The 18,265-nt window shown below is 43.4% G+C and overlaps 1 protein-coding gene and 1 pseudogene across 1 annotated transcript; both read right to left on the bottom strand.

The window, feature by feature from the left end:
• Positions 1 to 2,605: 2,605 nt before the first annotated feature.
• On the bottom strand, positions 2,606 to 3,422 carry S100A12 (S100 calcium binding protein A12). The gene is made up of 2 exons (XM_030823236.1): positions 3,285 to 3,422; positions 2,606 to 2,798 (listed from the first exon to the last, which is right to left on the bottom strand). The coding sequence occupies exons 1-2, from the start codon at positions 3,420 to 3,422 to the stop codon at positions 2,661 to 2,663; spliced, it is 276 nt and encodes a 91-aa protein (XP_030679096.1). The 3' UTR covers positions 2,606 to 2,660.
• A 5,203-nt stretch (positions 3,423 to 8,625) lies between these two features.
• LOC115837568 lies at positions 8,626 to 14,797 on the bottom strand (annotated as a pseudogene).
• Positions 14,798 to 18,265: the final 3,468 nt, after the last annotated feature.

Here is an 18,265-nt window from a genome sequence, read left to right as displayed (position 1 = left end):
GCCACTATAACAAAATATCATAGAATAGATAATTTATAAACAACACAAATTTATTTCCCACAGTTCTGGAGGCTGGGAAGTCCAAGATCAAGGTGCTGGCAGGCTCAAGTGCCTGGTGAGGGCTGCTGTCTGCTTCCAAAACAGCGCCTTGTTGCTGCTTCCTCCAGAGGGGAGGAGTACTGTGTCCTCACATGGTGGAAGGTTTAAAAGGGGAAAATTTGCCTCCTCAAGCCCTTTCATAATGCACCAACACACTTGAAAGGGTGGAGGCATCATGGCCTAATCACCTCCTAAACCCCGACCTCTTAATACTCGCATTGGGGATTAAGTTTCAATATGAATCTCAACAGGAGCACAAATATTCAATCCATAGCAAACAACCACCTCTTTCCAGGCACTGTGCTTGTGCTAGTGATTCACAGTGATTCAGCACCTGCTCTTTAACAACCTAGTCTATCAGAGAAGATGAATATTAAGCAAATAATCATGGCCATGGATCCAGAATCACAAAAGAAGACAAGAGCACCAAAGAAGAGCAGCATGGTCCTACGGGAGTGTTAAACAAAGAACCTGGCCTGGACTAGTGTGGAGAGTCTAGTCAGGGAAGTCTCCCCTGACCCTATGTTGGACAGGGCATGATACTCTTCTCCCTGGTCCCTTGCTCCTTGTTCTTCCCAACTCCTTTCTGTCCCTTTTCTTCTTTAAGAAAACCAAAGAGAGTGTTTCTTACTATCCCATGCCCACAGACATGGGATATCTATATCATTTTCCCCTTTTCAAAGTTCTGCCCCAAATTTTATAACCATGTGTCCACTCTTTCAGGTAGCCTAACTGTGCCCAGCCCACCCCCAAAGCTGGGTCACTCTCTATTCTCCCACAACATCCTATACTTACTTCTGCCAAAACATATATGACATGGCATAGAGATTCCTCCTGATTCAGGCCTTCCCCAACCAGAGATGAACATCTAAGCCAAGGACTTGTTCTTTCATCTCTGTATCCCTAGCATCCAGCCCAGTGTCTTAGGGGAAAACCTTTGGAGTAATCCTTGATTTTTCAATTTCCACCTTCAAAATGTATTGATAATCTGACCACCCCTTGTCACCACCATTACCACCACCCTAGTCCAGCCTCATTCCATCTCTGAAACGATCTAGGGCTTCAGGGTCCAATATGGTTGCCACGATCTATACATGACTACTGAGCACTTGAAACATGGTCATATGTGAATCTTTGGATTTCAAAGTCTTAAATGAAAGAAAAGAATGTAAACTATCTCAACAATAATTTTATATAGCTGAAGTGATAACATTTTGGATCTATTAGGTTAACAAAATGTGTTGTTAAAATTAATTCCCCTTTATTTTTACTTTTTTAAACATGGTTTCTAGTAAAGTTTAAGTTACACATATTATACTTCTCTTGGACAGGGTTGCCCTGGGGACTCTCTTCTTAGCTTATCTCTTAGCTTCCATGCTTGCCTGTGCTCTACAATCTGTTCTCCACAAAAGCAGCCAAAGTAATCATTCAAAGCATAAATGGAATCATTTCGCTCCCCTGGTCAAAACTCCCCAAGTGTCTCCTTAGCACATTTAGAATAAAGTCCAAAGTCCTCCCCATGGTCCACAAGCTGCTGTTATCTGCTTCCTGATACCTATAGGCCCATATTCCCCACCACTCCCCATTTCAGTCACTGTACTCCAGGTATACTGGCTTCTGTGCTACTCTTTGAGCAGGTCACGTATGTGCCCACCAAGAGCCTTGGCTACTCACTGCCAGGAACTCTTGGCCCCTAGATAGCTGCAAGTCACTCTTCTTCATTTCTTTCAGATTTCTGCTCGAATGTATGCCTTGACCACCCCATCTAAACCAACATCACCTTCCTTCCCTTTCCACCCCAACTCTACTTCTCTACTTTAGTTTTCTTCATATAACTTATCATTAACTACTGTTGTATCAATATGATCACATCATGTCATATCATATCATATTATATCATATATATACATATATATGTATATGTATGTGTGTGTGTGTGTGTATATATATATATATATATGTTTAAAGACAGGATCTTGCTATGTTGCCCAGGCTGGAATGCAATAGCTATTCACAAGCACAATCATAGCACACTACAGCCTCAAACTCTTGGACTCAAGCAATCCTCTCACCCCAGCCTCCTGAGTACTGGAACTAAAGGCATATGCCACGATGGCCAGCCATACAATATATTTTTATTTGCTTGTCTATTTATTTATTTTCTATCCTCTCCCCAATAATATGCAAGCTCTAAGAGGACAAGGACTTTGTGTCTTTGGTCTCTGATGCTCAGTGAACATTTGTTGAGTGAGTGAATGAATGAATGAATGGTGGACATTCAATAAATAATTCAATAAACAAATAATTGGTGATCAAATGAACAAATGGGGCAGAAGTTCTAAGGGATCTAAATTAGACTGCCAGAAGAGCAGGGGTAAGGTGTGGTCAAGTTTGGGAACCACAGGCATGGAAAGAAAAAAGTTCACAGACACTATTCAGAACATTTCATGAGTGTGTTTATTAACTCTTACTCCCCACAGGCAAGGCTGGGTTTTGGTGAGGGAAAGAAAGGACCCTTGTTGAGGACATTGCTGGGTAAAAGGCCTTCAGAGAGCTACCTACTATTTATGGGTGTGGTCATGGGCAGCCTTCAGCGCAATGGCTGCCAGGGATATGAATTCCTGAAAGTCGACCTGTTCATCTTGATTAGCATCCAGGCCTTGGAATATTTCATTAATGACAGCGTTATTTTTGGTATTCTAGGAAAAAAGGATAACAGAGACCTGAGTTCAGAACCTCCACACAAGACCCTTTCATAGGCCTCTTATCCCTCAGAGCTCGGGTTATGGAGGCCCAGGCACATTAACTCATTAGCCAACACTGTGCTGGAGAATCCAATGTAACAAAACAGAGGACACAATGGTCATGAACCACCCTGGAATTAACAAGGCTTGACCTGGAAGGTACTCTTCTGCTCACTCATTCAACCCCTCCCGTGCCCTGCCTCTCTCCGTTTTACATATGAGGAAACAGACTCAGAGAGAGGAACTGACTAGAGCCTTAAGTGAGTTATTGAGAGAGGGAAGCAAAGGCCCTCTCCCACAGCAGTGGGGAGAGCATCTTTTGGGAGCTCAAACTCGGGCCAACCCAACCCCAGTCCTTGTCCCACCATCCTCCACCAGGCCTTGCCACTCCCCTCAGTGCAGGATCATGGGCAAGTTTGCAGTGAGAGGGGCATCACATACCTTGATGGTGTTTGCAAGCTCCTTTGTCAGCAGCTGCTTCAGCTCACCCTTAGAGAGGGTGTCAAAATGCCCCTTCCGAACTGAGTATTGGTGAAAGATATTGACAATTCCCTCCAGATACTCTTCAAGTTGTGTCATCTTCCCAGCCTAATGTTAACCTTCAAGGAAACAAGGGAAGTCTAGCGGCAGTTTCTCCCCCACCCCTCAACCTCCACTCTCCCCTCTCTTTCTGAATCAAGGGCCTAAAGAAAGCATGACATCCTCCGTATCTATTTTGTGGTCTCTCTGCTCTGTTTGATCCATGGTGAACTTCTCATCTGTGGATAGGATGGGGAGGAGAAAACATGTAATACTGTCTAACGTCTAAAAGAATCAGCCTCAGTTGACCATGTTCCATACCACCTCATCCACTGGGGTGCATAACTTGGAGGGTATTGCTTACTCAAGGTCCCTTGGGAAGGGTTCTGTGATTATCCAGGCTGTTTACTTTCCTCAGGTGATGGCACTATGGCCACATGTCCCCTACAAATGGTCCATAGCCCACCCCTGCTTAGCCATTCTTTTTTTGTTGTTGTTGGTTTTTGGGTTTGTTTTGTTTTGTTTTGTTTTGAGACAGAGTCTCGCTCTGCCTCCCAGGCTGGAGTGCAGTGGCGCTATCTCGGCTCACTGCAAGCTCCGCCTCCCGGGTTCACACCATTCTCCTGCCCCAGCCTCCCGAGTAGCTGGGACTACAGGCGCCCGCCACCACGCCTGGCTAATTTTTTGTATTTTTTTAGTAGAGACAGGGTTTCACCATGTTAGCCAGGATGGTCTCGATCTCCTGACCTCGTAATCCGCCCGCCTCGGCCTCCCAAAGTGTTGGGATTACAGGTGTGAGCCACCGTGCCTGGCCTGCTTAGCCATTCTTAAGTCACGGGGCTGAGTCTACATAGCGCAACAAGAGCTGATCTACTTGGGCCCAAAATGCAATATCACCCCAGAGGTGCTCAAGCGAGTAGAGGGTTGCGGTTTCCAACACCTTGTGATTTCAAAGTGGCCACCTGCAGTCACTACCCTGTGGACCACCTAAGAACCGATCCAAGGAAAAGGCACTTACCCCTCAATGCACAGGAATGTGGAGCTACAGCAAAAAGCCAGCAGTGGTGAAGGGCACTGAGCCAAGGAAGGTTTTATAATCAGTTGAGGCTTCATCTTAGCCCTTGGGTGAAGAAATCTCTGATTCATCTTGAGGCAATTTATGTAAAGTACTCTGTTGCTCAATAGAAGCTTCAAACCTGTGGCTTAGGCTGCCACAGGAGCAGCCCAGATTGTACCCAGCCCAAATTTTACCCTCCTGCTCAGCCTGAAACAAAATCACCCCCACCCCACCCACCCACACAGGGGTGCCCTGCACATTTTTTAGCCCTGAGCCAGGGCCCAGCCTTCAGGTTTAGCTCTACTCCACTGCTCCCTAATAAAAGACTAGGAGAACAAATTTTACAGCCTGAGTGTCTTGTTTTAACAGATGAGGTTACCAGCTCCTCAGTTTTGGCAAATGGAATATCAACTTAAAGATCTTTATGCAGCTAAGGAGACAAGAAGGGAGACCTCCTCCTAAGTCATTCTGGGATGCAAAGTTCATCACTGGAGCAGAGGATCAGTTTTCAAAATAGATTCCAAGGTTTTCAAAAAAGGAGAGAGCAATACTACTATGCCTCCCCTTTGCTTTCCCACCTTTCTAACTTGGCTGTTACAAAGACCTAGAAAGCTGGAGTAAGGTAATCATTGTGTGTGAAGCAAGTTCACCATGCCTAGGTTACTTTACCATGTTCATGAGTTCAGTAAGACAGAACATTCATGAGAGTTTTAGTAAAGCAACTTTATTACTCACAGAGAGGCAGCAAGGGACAACAGATGCCCAGGATTCATGGAGAGGTGGTCCTTCAAGACTCAGAAACCTGCCCAAAATGGATTAAGTCTCATCTGTACATTCCCCATGTCACACCAAATCTGAGGGACATCCAAAAGCACTCTGCCCTTGGTTTATGCCTAGAGGTCAATAAGATTGCTGAGCAACAAAGGCCATGCCAGAACCTGTGCTGCCACCTACCCGACAACACAGATATCCCCCTTAGCAAAGCTAGTTCATTTCATGTGCCCACCGACCTCCCTGGACCTGGAGGAAAAAGTTTGTCTCTCAGATCCATGTGTCACCTTGACTGACACAATCTCAGTGCAACATTGTTAAGCCACTGACAGTATTTGTTTCACTAGGCCCAGGAGGACACCACCACAGCAGGATGATCAGGCTTGTGTAAATCAATGAAAATGACCAAGGCGAGTCTCAATCATTTTAGGAAGTTTATTTGGCCAAAGTTAAGGGTGCATGACCAGGAGGTAGGTATACGCCTTTCTCCAAAGATGATTTTGAGGGCTTCAATATTTGAAGGAGAAACAGTGGATATTTGGGGAAGAGGAAGAAATATTTTTTAAATGCGTCAGTAGATAAGAGACAAGTGATTGCATCCTTTTGAGTCTTTGATCAATCTTTCACTGAATACACAATTTTCATGTGGGAGGGAGTAGAGGAAATAGTCACTTATGCCTTCACCTGGCTCAGTGAATCTGCATTTTTACATAAGATAACAAAAATAGGGCAGAGGAAGCAATCAGATATGGATTTGTGTTGGGTGAGCAGAGGGATGACTTTATGTTCTGCCCTTTGTCCCACACCTGTGAAGATAAGCTATCAATTACACTGCCAGGGTGAAATTCAATAGAACTGTTTTAGGGTAAAGATCTTGAGGGTCACAAGGAATTTCCTTGTGGGCAAATTGTGATGTTAGTATATGGCTTTTTATCTTTGTAGCTATCTTATTTAGAAACCAACCTCGGCGGGGGTTGGCAGGGGTCGGGGGGTGCGGGGTGGAGTGGGTTTGCATTACCCATTTCCCAGCTTGACTTTTCCCTCTGGCTTAGTAAGTTTGGGATCCTGAGTTTGTTTGTTTTTTTTCTTTCACATCTGCCTGGAGAAGGGACTAGCCCAGGATCCCAGCCATCCAGGCAAGAGGTTGCTAAAGGCGGATCACAAGGTCAGGAGATCGAGACCATCCTGGCTAAGATGGTGAAACCCCATCTCTACTAAAAATACAAAAAATTAGCCAGGCATGGTGGCAGGCACCTGTAGTCCCAGCTACTCAGGAGGCTGAGGCAGGAGAATGGCATGAACCCACAAGGCTGAGCTTGCAGTGAACCAAGATTGCACCACTGCACTCCAGCCTGGGCGGCAGAGCGAGACTCCGTCTCAAAAAAAAAAGAAATAAAAAAAGCAGGAACACAGCCTCACATACAAATATTAACCTCCAATGTGAATGGCCTAAACACTGCACTTAAAACACATACAGTGGCAAATTCGATTTAAAAACAAGACCCATGCTTCTGCTGTCTTCAAGACACCTGTCTCACATGTAATGACACCTGTAGGTTCAAAGTAAAGGGATGGAGAAAGATCTATCATGCAAACAGAAAACAAAAAAGAGCAGAGGTTGCTATTCTTGAATCAGATCTGATAGACTGTAAGCCAACAACAGTAAAAAAGGATAAAGAAGGGCATTACATAGTGATAAAGGGTTCGATTTAACAAGAAAATTTAAATACACACCCAACATTGGAGCACCAAGATTTATAAAATAAGTACTTCTAGATCTAAGAAAAGATTTTGGCAGCCACACAATAATAGCAGGGGACAACACCCGACTGACATCAGTAGACAAATCATCAAGGCAGAAAACTAACAAAGAAATTATGGACTTAAATTTGACACTTGACCAATTAGACTTCATAGACATCTATAGAACAATGCACCCAACAACCAGAGAATATATATTATTTTCATCGGCACACGGAACATACTCTAAGATCAACCACATGCTCAGTCATAAGGTAAATCTCAATAAATTCAAAAAAATCAAAATCATACCAAGAATCTTGGACCACAGTGGAATAAAAATAGAAATTAATACCAAGAGGAATTCTCAAAACCACACAAATGGATGGAAACTAAACAACTTGTTCCTGACTTTTGGTTAAACAACAAAATTAAGGCAGAAGTCAAAAAATTCTTTAAAACATACAAAAATAGAGACACAACACAACATATCAAAACATCTGGAATGTAGCAAAAGTAGTGTTAAGAGGGAATTTTTTTTTTCATCTTGGATGTGGGCGAATCTCATTTTAATTGCAAAAGACTTCATTCACAGCACATTCAATAATGAACCAACAGGAGAGTTGCTGACTTTTGAACATATGAGTATATACAAATCCCTTGCAATTTAGGTAGTCAAGATAATAAGCACATAAAAGGAAAGCAATCCTAATTTTTCTGAAAACTTTTACATTTTAAAAGGTGACTAGGCATACTTGGAAGTTCAAAGCAGTGGAATGTACCTTGCAGAGTAAGAAGGTGGAAAGCCCTTTCCATGTTTTTAGGCAAATATATAACAAATATATCCCAATTCCACTTGACAAAGTCAGTTGCATGACTTCCTTGAACCAGGCTAGGGCAGAACACTCAGTAAAAGCAGGCCCTGGGTGGGGATGTGAATCCAGAAGAGGAGCACCAGATCCCATGCAGCGCCAAACACATCTGTTTCACCCTCTAACATAGGTGAGGCAGGCCGCCCCATGACCCTGGACACGAGATGCAGGAGAACAGACATCAGGTGGTGACTGCTCCCACTGCCTGGTGCTTTCCAATGGTTTTAAGTCAGGCCATGGAGAAAATCCTTTACCACCAAACGCAAACTGTCATTGAACTTAAGTCATAAAGGATGTTATGGGGGAAATTCTTGAAACACATACATAAGGACTTCTATTTACTTAATTAGAACAATGATTACAGAATTGGCATTCCTGTTTTCATAAGATTTTGTTCTCTACATTGGAAAGGTTTAAGAAAAGTTGTCTATTTTTGGTTTTATTTTACACTTTCAAAAGAGAGGCAACAGACAGAAACATGTGACTAACTGCCCAACTTTGGGGTCCCACAGGTACGAAAGCAGACTTCTCTGACTCTAGGTCCATCTAGATTTGGGGGAAGTTTCCATTCCTAGGGAGGGTTAGTAAAGCCTGTTACACCCCCAATCCTACAGAAAGTATTCTACAGCCAATCTATCACGGTGTTCTAGCAAAGCATATGTTGAGGAAAACTACAGGTTTCAACCTAACATCTAAATTTTAAAAAGTAGCATTTCAGCAACAAACAAGCTCAGAGAGCTCACCTGAAAAGTGAAATAACAGAACTATTGCTCAGATATCTGAAAAGTCAAGCTGCTGCCCCCAGCTCCGCCCACTCAAAAGCTTAGGCAGACACTTAGTGTGGCGGCGGCTCCTTGGCAGCACCATTCACAGTGGTATCATCATACCAGGGTAGGAGCACCGTAGTGTCATTGCTGGTAACATAAACCAGGACATCGGAGGTGTTCCTGCCATTGATCTATCGGTAGCAATTCCAAACACAGCTAATCAAGTAACCCTTAAAAGTTAAGATAGTGCTAATAAACAGAAGAATAATAAGGACCAAACAGGTAGGATTCACTGACATGACATCATCTCTGTAGGGAAAATTAGGAGGCAGTTGTCGTATGCATTCCTGAATGGAGTTTGGATAAACGAGCACAGTGATTGCAACCAAGGTGTTCAGAGCAAAATCAAAGATCTGGTAACAGGGCCGGGCGCAGTGGCTCACGCTTGTAATCCCAGCACTTTGGGAGGCCGAGGCGGGCGGATCACGAGGTCAGGAGATCGAGACTACCGTGAAACCCTGTCTCTGCTAAAAATACAAAAAATTAGCCGGGCATGGTGGCTGGCGCCTGTAGTCCCAGTTACTCGGAGAGGCTGAGGCAGGAGAATGGCGTGAACCCGGGAAGTGGAGCTTGCAGTGAACCGAGATCGCGCCACTGCACTCCAGCCTGGGCGATAGAGCGAGACTCCATCTCAAAAAAAAAAAAAAAAAAAAAAAGATGTGGTAACAGAAGAATGGGATGATCCAGAATGCATGTTGCCTGTATGCTTCGCCATTAGCCGTAGCACATATCAGTATCATGAGAATAGAAATCGCAGTGGCAATGCACGTATTGGCATCATCCATGAACTCAAAATCACCTCCCAGTTCAGAACTTGAAAAGTGATACTGATCCGGATCAGCTAGGGCACTCAACAAAATCAAGAGTACCACGGCATTGATGATCAGGTACCAGACACCTAGCAGGATCGTGCCGGTGCGGACATGGAAGCACAGGCAGCAGCTGTTGGAGTAACACCGCACCCAGGGCGCTACCAGGGTGCGAGCATTGTCATCGCTCCTGGCGCAGAGGCGCGAGCTCGCGCCCAAGTTTCCAGGAGCGTTGACATCCTCGCCCAGGGTCCGCCGCGCAGCTGCTGCAGACTCCTCGGCTGCTCTGGCTTCCGGCCTGCTCACCTGTGCGCCCGCCAGCCTCGCTCCTCTATCCTCCCAAGAGGGAATTTTATAGCGCTAAATGTCTATATCAAGTGGGGTGGGAGGAGAGGGGAGAGATAGCATTAGGAGATATACCTAATGTAAATGACGAGCTAATGGATGCAGCACACCAACATGGCACATGTATACATATGTAACAAACCTGCACTTTGTGCACATGTACCTTAGAACTTAAAGTATAATAAAAATATATATATATAAAGAAGATATTAATAGAAATATCTCAAATTAACAACCCAACCTCCACATAAAGTAATTAGAAAAACAAGAAAAACTAAGCTCAAAGCTAGCAGAAGAAAAGAAGTAACTAAAATAAGGGCAGAACTAAATGAATTGAGACCCAGAAAGCCATACAAAGGATCAGTGAAATGAAAACTTGCTTTTTTGAAAGGATAAACAAGATTGATAGACCATTAGCTAGATTAACAAAGAAAACGAGAAGAGATCAAAATAAACACAATCAGAAATGGCAAAGGTGACATTACAACTGATTCCACAGAAATACAAGAGATCCTCAGAAATATGAACTTTTCTATGCATACAAACTAGAAAATCTAGAGGAAATCAATACATTCCTGGAAACACACAACCTCCCAAGACTGAGTCAAGAAGAAATAGAATTTCCGAACAGACCAATAACAAGTAATGAAATTGAATCAGCAATAAAAGACCTACCAACAATAATAGCAACAACAACAACAAACCCCCTATCAGATGGATTCATAGTCAAATTCTACTAGATCTACAAAGAAGAGCTGGTATCAATCCTAAAGAAACTATTGCAAAAAATCAAGGAGGGGCTCTTCCCTAACTCATTGTATGAAACCAGTATCCTCATGATATCAAAATTTGGCAAAGGCACAACAAAAAAAAGAAAACTACAGACCAATATCCATGATGAGCATAGACGTAAAACTCTTCAACAAAATACTAGAAAACCAAATACGGCAGCATATCAAAAAGTTGATTTCCCAAATAAGTGGGCTTTATTCCTAGAATGCAGGGATGGTTCAACATATGCAAATAAATACATGTGATTCACCACATAAACAAAATTAAAAACAAAAACTATATGATCATCTCAATCAATGCAGAAAGCATTCAGTAAAAATTCAACATTTCTTCATGATAAAAGCTCTCAATAAACTAGACATCAAAGAAACATACCTCAAAATAATAAGCGCCATCTATGACAAACCCACAGTTGACATCATACTGAATAAGCATAAGTTAGGTGCATTCTGCCTAAGAACTAGAACAAGACAAGGATGTCTACTCTCACTATTCCTATTCAACATAGTATTAAAAGTCCTAGGCAGAGCAATTAGACATGAGAAAGAGATAAAAGGAACCCAAATTGGAAAAGAGGAAATTACCTCACTTCACTAACAATATGATTCTATGTCCAGAAAACTCTAAAGATTCTGCCAAAAGACTCCTAGACCTGATAAACAACTTAAGCAAATCTCAGAAAACAAAATCAACATAGAAAAATCAGTAGCATTTCTATATGCCAATAATATTCAAGCTGAGAATCAAATCAAAGATGCAATTCCATTTACAACAGCCACACAAAAGAAATAAAATACCTAAGAAAACATCTAACCAGTGAGGTGAAAGACCTCTACAAAAAGAACTACAAAACACTGCTACAAGAAATCATAGATGACACAAACAAATGAAAAAGCATGCCATGCTCATGGATTGGAAGAATTGATATAGTTAATACGTCCACATTGCCCAAAGCAATCTATAGATTCAATGCTATTCCTATCAAATTACCAACGTCATTTTTCACACAACTTTACAAAACTAGTCCAAAATTCATATAGAAGCAAAAAGAGCACAAATAGCCAAAGCAATCTTAAGCAAAAAAGAATATAACAAGAGGTACCACATGACCCAATTTCAAACTACACTACAAGGCTACAGTAACCAAAACAGCATGGTATTGGTACAAAAATAGACACATAGACCAATGGAACAGCATGGAGACCACTGAAATAAAGCCACATACCTACAACCAACTGACCTTGAACAAGGCTGGCAAAAATAAACAATGGGGAAAGGAAATCTTATTCAATAAATGGTGCTGGGGAAACTGGCTAACCATATGCAGAAGAATGAAACTGGGCCCCTACCTCTCACCATATACAAAAATTAACTCAAGATGCATTAAAGACTTAAATGTTAAGACCTTAAACTATTAAAATCCTGGAAGAAAACCTAGGAAATACTCTTCTAGACATGTTCTAGGCAAAGAATTTATGATTAAGTCCTCAAAAGCAATGCAACAAAAATGAAAATTGATACGGGACCTAACTAAACTAAAAAGCTTCCACACAGTGAAAGAAACTAATAACAGAGTAAACAGACAATCTACAGAATGGGAGACAATATTCACAAACTGTGCATCTGACAAAGGGCTAATACCCAGAATCTATAAGGAATTCAAACAACTTAACAAGAAGAAAACAAATAACCCCCTTAGAAAGTGGGCATAGGACAAGAATTTCTCACTTATAAGTGAGAGCTAAACACTGAGTACACACAGACATAAAGATGGGAGTGGGAGACACCAGGGATTCCAAAAGGAGGGAGGGCAGGAGGGGCGTCAGGGTTGAAAAGCTACCTAACAGGTACTATGTTCACTATTTGGGCAATGAGATCATTAGCAGCCCAAGCCTCAGCATCATGCAATATACCCATGTAACAAACCTGCACATGTATACCCTGAATCTAAAATAATTTTTTTTTACAAAGAGGCCAAAGAAGGATCCTTCAGATGGCCTCACTGTTTGAAACCAAAGGGCTGGGTCTGCCTGTGGATCCCTTCCCCTGTGTCTGTACAATCCCTGAGGTGTTCACTCAGGTACTGCAGGAGGTGTTGGCAACAACCAAAGGCCACTCTGCTCTGCCAGCAGATGATCAGAGGCTGTTCAGGTGTTCATCACCAGCTTAACTAATGAGTTCAGTGAGTCTCACTGGTCCTAAATAGTCCAGGTGGTAGCATTAGTTATCACTGACATAGTCAGTGACAAGTTGGGTACCATTTTTCCCAGGGCATGTACACCTATGCCAGGTAGGAGGACACAGACAGCAAAATGGAATCAGCTATCAGAATGCCTTCCTGGCAGAGTATGTCAGGCAACCCTGCGATGTCAGAAGCCCTTCCAGCTTAGAGTGTCATTTTGCACAAACACTTGAGGACCACAAATTCCAAAACAGCATGCTCTATCTAAGGGTGACAGGTATTCTGCAGTATATCCCACAAAGGAATATACTAGCCAGGGGAGCACTTGTAACTCTGGTCAGGGAGCTGTCATTATAAAAGTCTATAGTTCAAGTGTACAAAGCCTGTGTCAGATTTAGCCATGAGTTAGGTGGCAAGGTAAATTGTATGATGTGCCTGCTTTCCCATACCATTGACGATGTTTAAAATCTGTCTGATTTTATGTCTTTGTTCTAGGTAACCTGCACGAGGCCATCACTCTCCAATCAGAACCACCGATGGCTGTTGGGGCCCCAGTCAAATTGGCAACAGGCCACAGATGGACTATTCCAGCATGGAGATGCCCTGAGTACATGGGTGGCTGATTCAGCAGTGTTTTAGATCACAGGAGAATTTCCAAATCTCCTAAGACTGGAAGGAAACTCCTCCGCCCAGGGAAGAAGACAGAATTGTTACTGGGGCAACCCCTAAGAGTTTAGGGCAATCAAAATGCCAATCCTCTTGCTCTATAGGTAGGGAGATTATCTTTGCCTAGAGGATTGCTCACACCAGGAAAAAACTACCAGTCCTTCAGGCCCTGAGGTGTGCCAGGTAAAGTCCTGGGCAACGAAGAGTGGCCCAAGAGAGAAGCTCATCTGGTACCTCCTCTCCCTACTCCTCACTCTGGACAGCAGAGACCCTATAGGGGATGAGGAGAAAGAGGCCAGGCAGGCAGGGGAGGAATGGCTGTCCCATCCACACCCAGGGTGGAAAACGGCTACAAGAGAGTACCTTCATGTTTTAATTGGGGTCTCTTGCTTGGAGACAGTAGAGATCTGATTCTACCTCTGCCACTTGCCAGATTCATAAGCTTTGTCAAGTTTCTGAGTCTACTCATGTACAAAATGGAAATAGTAGTTACCTCTCTCATAGGGTTGTTATGAGAAATGAGATAAGTTACCACAATGTCTTGAGCTAAAAAGCAAAATCATTAACAAAATCAATGGCCTGTGTCAAAATTTTTGTTTCAATTCATTAATGAGAGAACCAGCAAGGAAGACTTTTTTGAACTGGTTTGAAGGATATTAAGAATATGAAAGACAGTTAGAAAGTAATGTCTAAGATTCTTAATTTAGACACAAGACTAGATACAAGTCTTTCGACTTTTCATAGGGTGACAAAAACAAACCATAGCAGTTTTGGGTTTAACGTCTTGACCAGCCTATAAAGCCATATTGCCCTATCCAGCAGAGGTAAACTGTCTACATCATCTATTATGAATTGCTATCAAACATGCTTTTCCAATCACTTTTCTCAAAAGTGTCAGATGAGGTCTAGTAGCAAGGACCTGCTTTTATTCAGACAGACTCTAGCATGAGATCAAAAATATAAGCAATCACTAGTTTGCCTTTTTCCAGGTTTGAGATGATTTTTTTTTTCTTTCACACTGACACATAGCCGGAGCCCAGTAAGTGCTGGTAGCTTTCCCTCCCCTCTTCAGCCCATTTGAATTTAGACTGAATTCCCCCAGGCAGGAGGGCAGAAAATGGGCTGGGTTCTGGACCCAATCAAAATTGTTCTGGTTCCCAAGTGGAGGGATAAACAGGAAAATCTTTTCCATTGGAATAAGGCCTTTTGCTCAGCCACTGTAGACCAACTGCCCAAGTCCAGATTCTCTCCATGCCCTTTAAGACTTTTGTCACAACCACCAGGAACACATCTGAAGTCAGGACACTTGGGCGAAGAACTTGGAAGGAGAAGCAAGACGTCAAACAGGCCATCCTTATAGGACCCAGAAATCATAGTGGCCGGATCTGCTTCAATTGGTGAGCCAAGCTCTCCTTCGTGGGCTCAAATGTTGCATGCGATTTCCTGCTAAACTACTTATTTCTAAACTTCCCACTCCCTTGTTCTTCTTTTGCAGCTGGGGAAACAGGAAACAAAATCACCTTGCTCTGGGCCACAAGTCCTGTCTGATTCTGCCCAGTCAGTGGTTTCGGTAATGGGCACGGTCTTGTTTGTAAATCATCATCTCCAAGCCTGCGTCCTCTGGGAAGCTTCCAAGGCCTTCCTCTCTCACTTCTCTTCTCCAGATGGCCAGTGACAGCTGGGCCACCTCCCCTGCCCAACTGTGCACTCAAGAATCAACTATTGACCCAATTCTTCACAACCGGTACCCATCACTTATGGTAAAACTCCAAAGGGCACTATGGGCCACCTTCCTCTTCTAGTGGGCTCAGAAAAAGAAGACTTATTAGACTTCCAAGTAATGGCAGACAACTGAGAATAGTAACTCTCCCCAAAAGAATCCATTGACAGCAAGTCCAATAGTGCACTTTCAAGGGGGATCAAAGGCCCTGGGATAGGTTGCCCCTCACCACCCTGACGCACACACACACACCCCACCACCACCACCACCACCACCAATGTGGATAGCTGAAAGGCAGAATCGGGGTGCTTGCTCCTTTTTTGTACTCCTGTTACTATCTTTTCTCTTGTGAGGTCCCCTAAATATTGAGTTGACCTGAGATGTGGTTTGGTGAACTCTGGAACCTTTCCCACCTTTTTTAGCCTGGGCCACATTCGGGTCAGCTGCTCACCTTTGCACTATATGTTGGAGAAAATTATAGCAAGATCACTGTGGTGTCTCTCAGAGCTCCATAATCTCAGTTTCTGCAGTGTGGAGTGTGTTCCACACTCCTGACTTAAGCAGAAGCACTGGCTTGTGGGGATGGATAGATATCCTTCAGCAAAACTGAGAAGAAAGTAATTTAATGCCTAGGCCTTCCTCCTTGCCCCAGCAGAAGCCCATCTCCATATTCTGATGACTAGATTTCCCCATCCCATCTTAGATCCCAATCTTAACTTTCAGCTGGCTGCCAATCATTTTCACTAATATGTTAGCTGATAACAAATAAAATTGACTGGTAATTAAAAACATTGGTGAATAAGGGCTTAAACTATTACCTTTCTCTGTTCATTTACATTTTATATGATTAAGGCCTACTACAAGAAAAAGCCCAGTGACCTGAACTGAGTAATCTTCAGCACTGGAAACCAGTTAATCTGAGTGGCATTTTGCTAATGGTAGGAAAAGGGTTTGCTCCTCCTGAAATCCTAGGGAATTGGTCACCTCCTCTTCTCCTCTTGGGCATGAAGCATGTCTAGCTTCTCCAAAGAACCCCTCCCCTCCGCTACCCCAGAGTTAGCTTCCTCTCTTCAGCTGATGATCCTGGGTTTCCAAGCACAATAATTATCCCAGAGAGGGTGGAAGGCTCCCTGCTGTATTTAGTAACTCCCCCCGCAGAGAATCAATTGACAGCAAGTCCAACAGTGCACTTCCAAGGGGAATCAAAAGCACTGGGATAGGTTGCACTCCCACCCTGACACACACACACACATGTGCACAGAGCCCACCATACCCCACCATAAGTGTTGGTAGCTTTTTCTCCCCTCTTCAGCCCATTTGAATTTAGACTGAATTCCCCCAGGCAGGAGGACAGAAAATGGGCTGGGTTCTGGATCCAATCAAAATTGTTCTGGTTCCCTAGTGGAGGAATAAACCGGAAAATCTTTTCCATTGAAATAAGGTCTTTTGTTCAGCCACCGTAGACTGTGCTTAGGCAATGGCTGGGGCCCCTGTGCAGTGCAGAGGGACATCAAGCAGCTTCCATCTTCCAGGCCAGGGTGTATCCTCAGCTTCACAGAGCAGGAGAGCTGTGGAGGACCGTGGGCAGCAGGGTAGGAACTGATTTAGCCCTTGGCAACAACACATGTCCCCACAAAGCATCCACCCACCCACCCAACACAACAGTAGCAATAAAAATACTCCAACTTTTGGCCAGGTGTGGTGTGGATCACACCTGTAATCTCAGCACTTTGGGAGGCCAAGGTAGGAGGATCGCTTGAGTCCAGGAGTTTGAGACTAGCCTGGACAATATAGGAAGTCTCCATCTCTACAAAAAAAATAATTTAAAAATTAGCCAAGGGCAGTGGCTCGTGCCTGTAGTCCCAGCTACTAAAGAGGCTGAGGTGGGAGGATTACTTGAGCCCAGGCGTTCGAGGCTACAGTGAGCCATGATCACGCCATTGTACTCTAGTCCAGGTGACAGAGCAAGACCCTGTGTCTCAAAAAGAAAAAAAAAAAAAGAGAGAGAGAGAGAGACAGAGAGAAATACTCTGCCTTTTGTTACTAAAAACCAGTAAGCAGGACAAGTGTTCTTAACCTTTTTGAGGTATTGGGCCTTTTTGAGACTCTGATGGAAGCCATGGAGGAATGTTCTCAGTGCATCACTCAAAATGATGCACAGAACTTCAACCCAATTTCAGAGATGTATAGACAGGCAAGTTAAGAATTCTGGTTTAGTGATTCTGGCGACAGCTTCCTACCTTTTTGCCCATCACTAACGCCATTGCCCCAGCGCCTAAGTGAGGACAACAGAAAATTCCCCACACCACAGCATGAAAATCCAGTTTGGGGTGACGTTTTTGTCAAAAGGTTCCCCTTCATTTTCTTCTTTTTTAAAATGCCCATCTCAGAGAAGAACCATTCATCTTCTGGCCTTCCCCTTGTACCAGCCCTTGGGAAGTATTTTTTAGATAATTCTCTGATCACCAAAGCATAGAATCCCATAGGGCAGCATATGAATAACCTATTCTTTGACTTAAGTTTTACTAATTTATTTTCCTATTTGCCTATTCCTTTATCATTTAATTGAGTTGGGAGGTTGGGAGTGGAGAGGGAGGAAAAATTTTCAAAATCCCCAAGGACAAACTACAGGTATGGGGACAGGTGTGGGGATTATCCTATTAATGGAGGACTCTGAACATTGTCCACCTACATCACACCACACACAGAATCAGCCTCTCCCTCTCTCCCTCTCTCGCTCTCTCTTTCTGTCTGTCTCTCTCTCTCTCTCACACACACACACAGACACACACACACACACACACACACACACACACACTTCTATGTAGCTATCTCCCTAATTTCCCAAGAGCCACACCTAAGACATTTAGCTGGAAGCTAAAATTTAGCTTAGAGAACAGTATCAGTTGTTCTTATGCCACCCTGTTCCCAAATCCCTGACCCATTTCAGAACCACTAGTAAAATCATCAGCTACAGTGTCATGGACTTTTTGGAATCCTTAAGCCTCAAATCCAATGGCTCAAGATGGAGGGGCTGGAAGGGAATGTGGGGCAGAGGCCAGCTGAGGGATAAAGCAGGAAAGGCTTGTGAGAGGTAAGGTGGGATAACATAGATTTCTTCC

This window comes from Nomascus leucogenys, chromosome 12 (genome assembly GCF_006542625.1).
Source record: "Nomascus leucogenys isolate Asia chromosome 12, Asia_NLE_v1, whole genome shotgun sequence".
In the NCBI taxonomy this organism is placed as follows: domain Eukaryota; kingdom Metazoa; phylum Chordata; class Mammalia; order Primates; family Hylobatidae; genus Nomascus; species Nomascus leucogenys.
The sequence above is the reverse complement of the archived record's forward strand: the minus strand, read 5'-3'. Positions and strand labels throughout refer to the sequence as shown.

What these genes read in the sequence shown, in the direction of transcription:
- S100A12 (XM_030823236.1), bottom strand. Translation starts at nt 3,422, where the DNA reads ATGACACAACTTGAAGAGTATCTGGAGGGAATTGTCAATATCTTTCAC. An exon ending in AGCTTGCAAACACCATCAAG is followed by an intron (nt 2,799 to 3,284) that starts GTATGTGATGCC and finishes CTTTTTTCCTAG; the next exon opens with AATACCAAAAATAACGCTGT.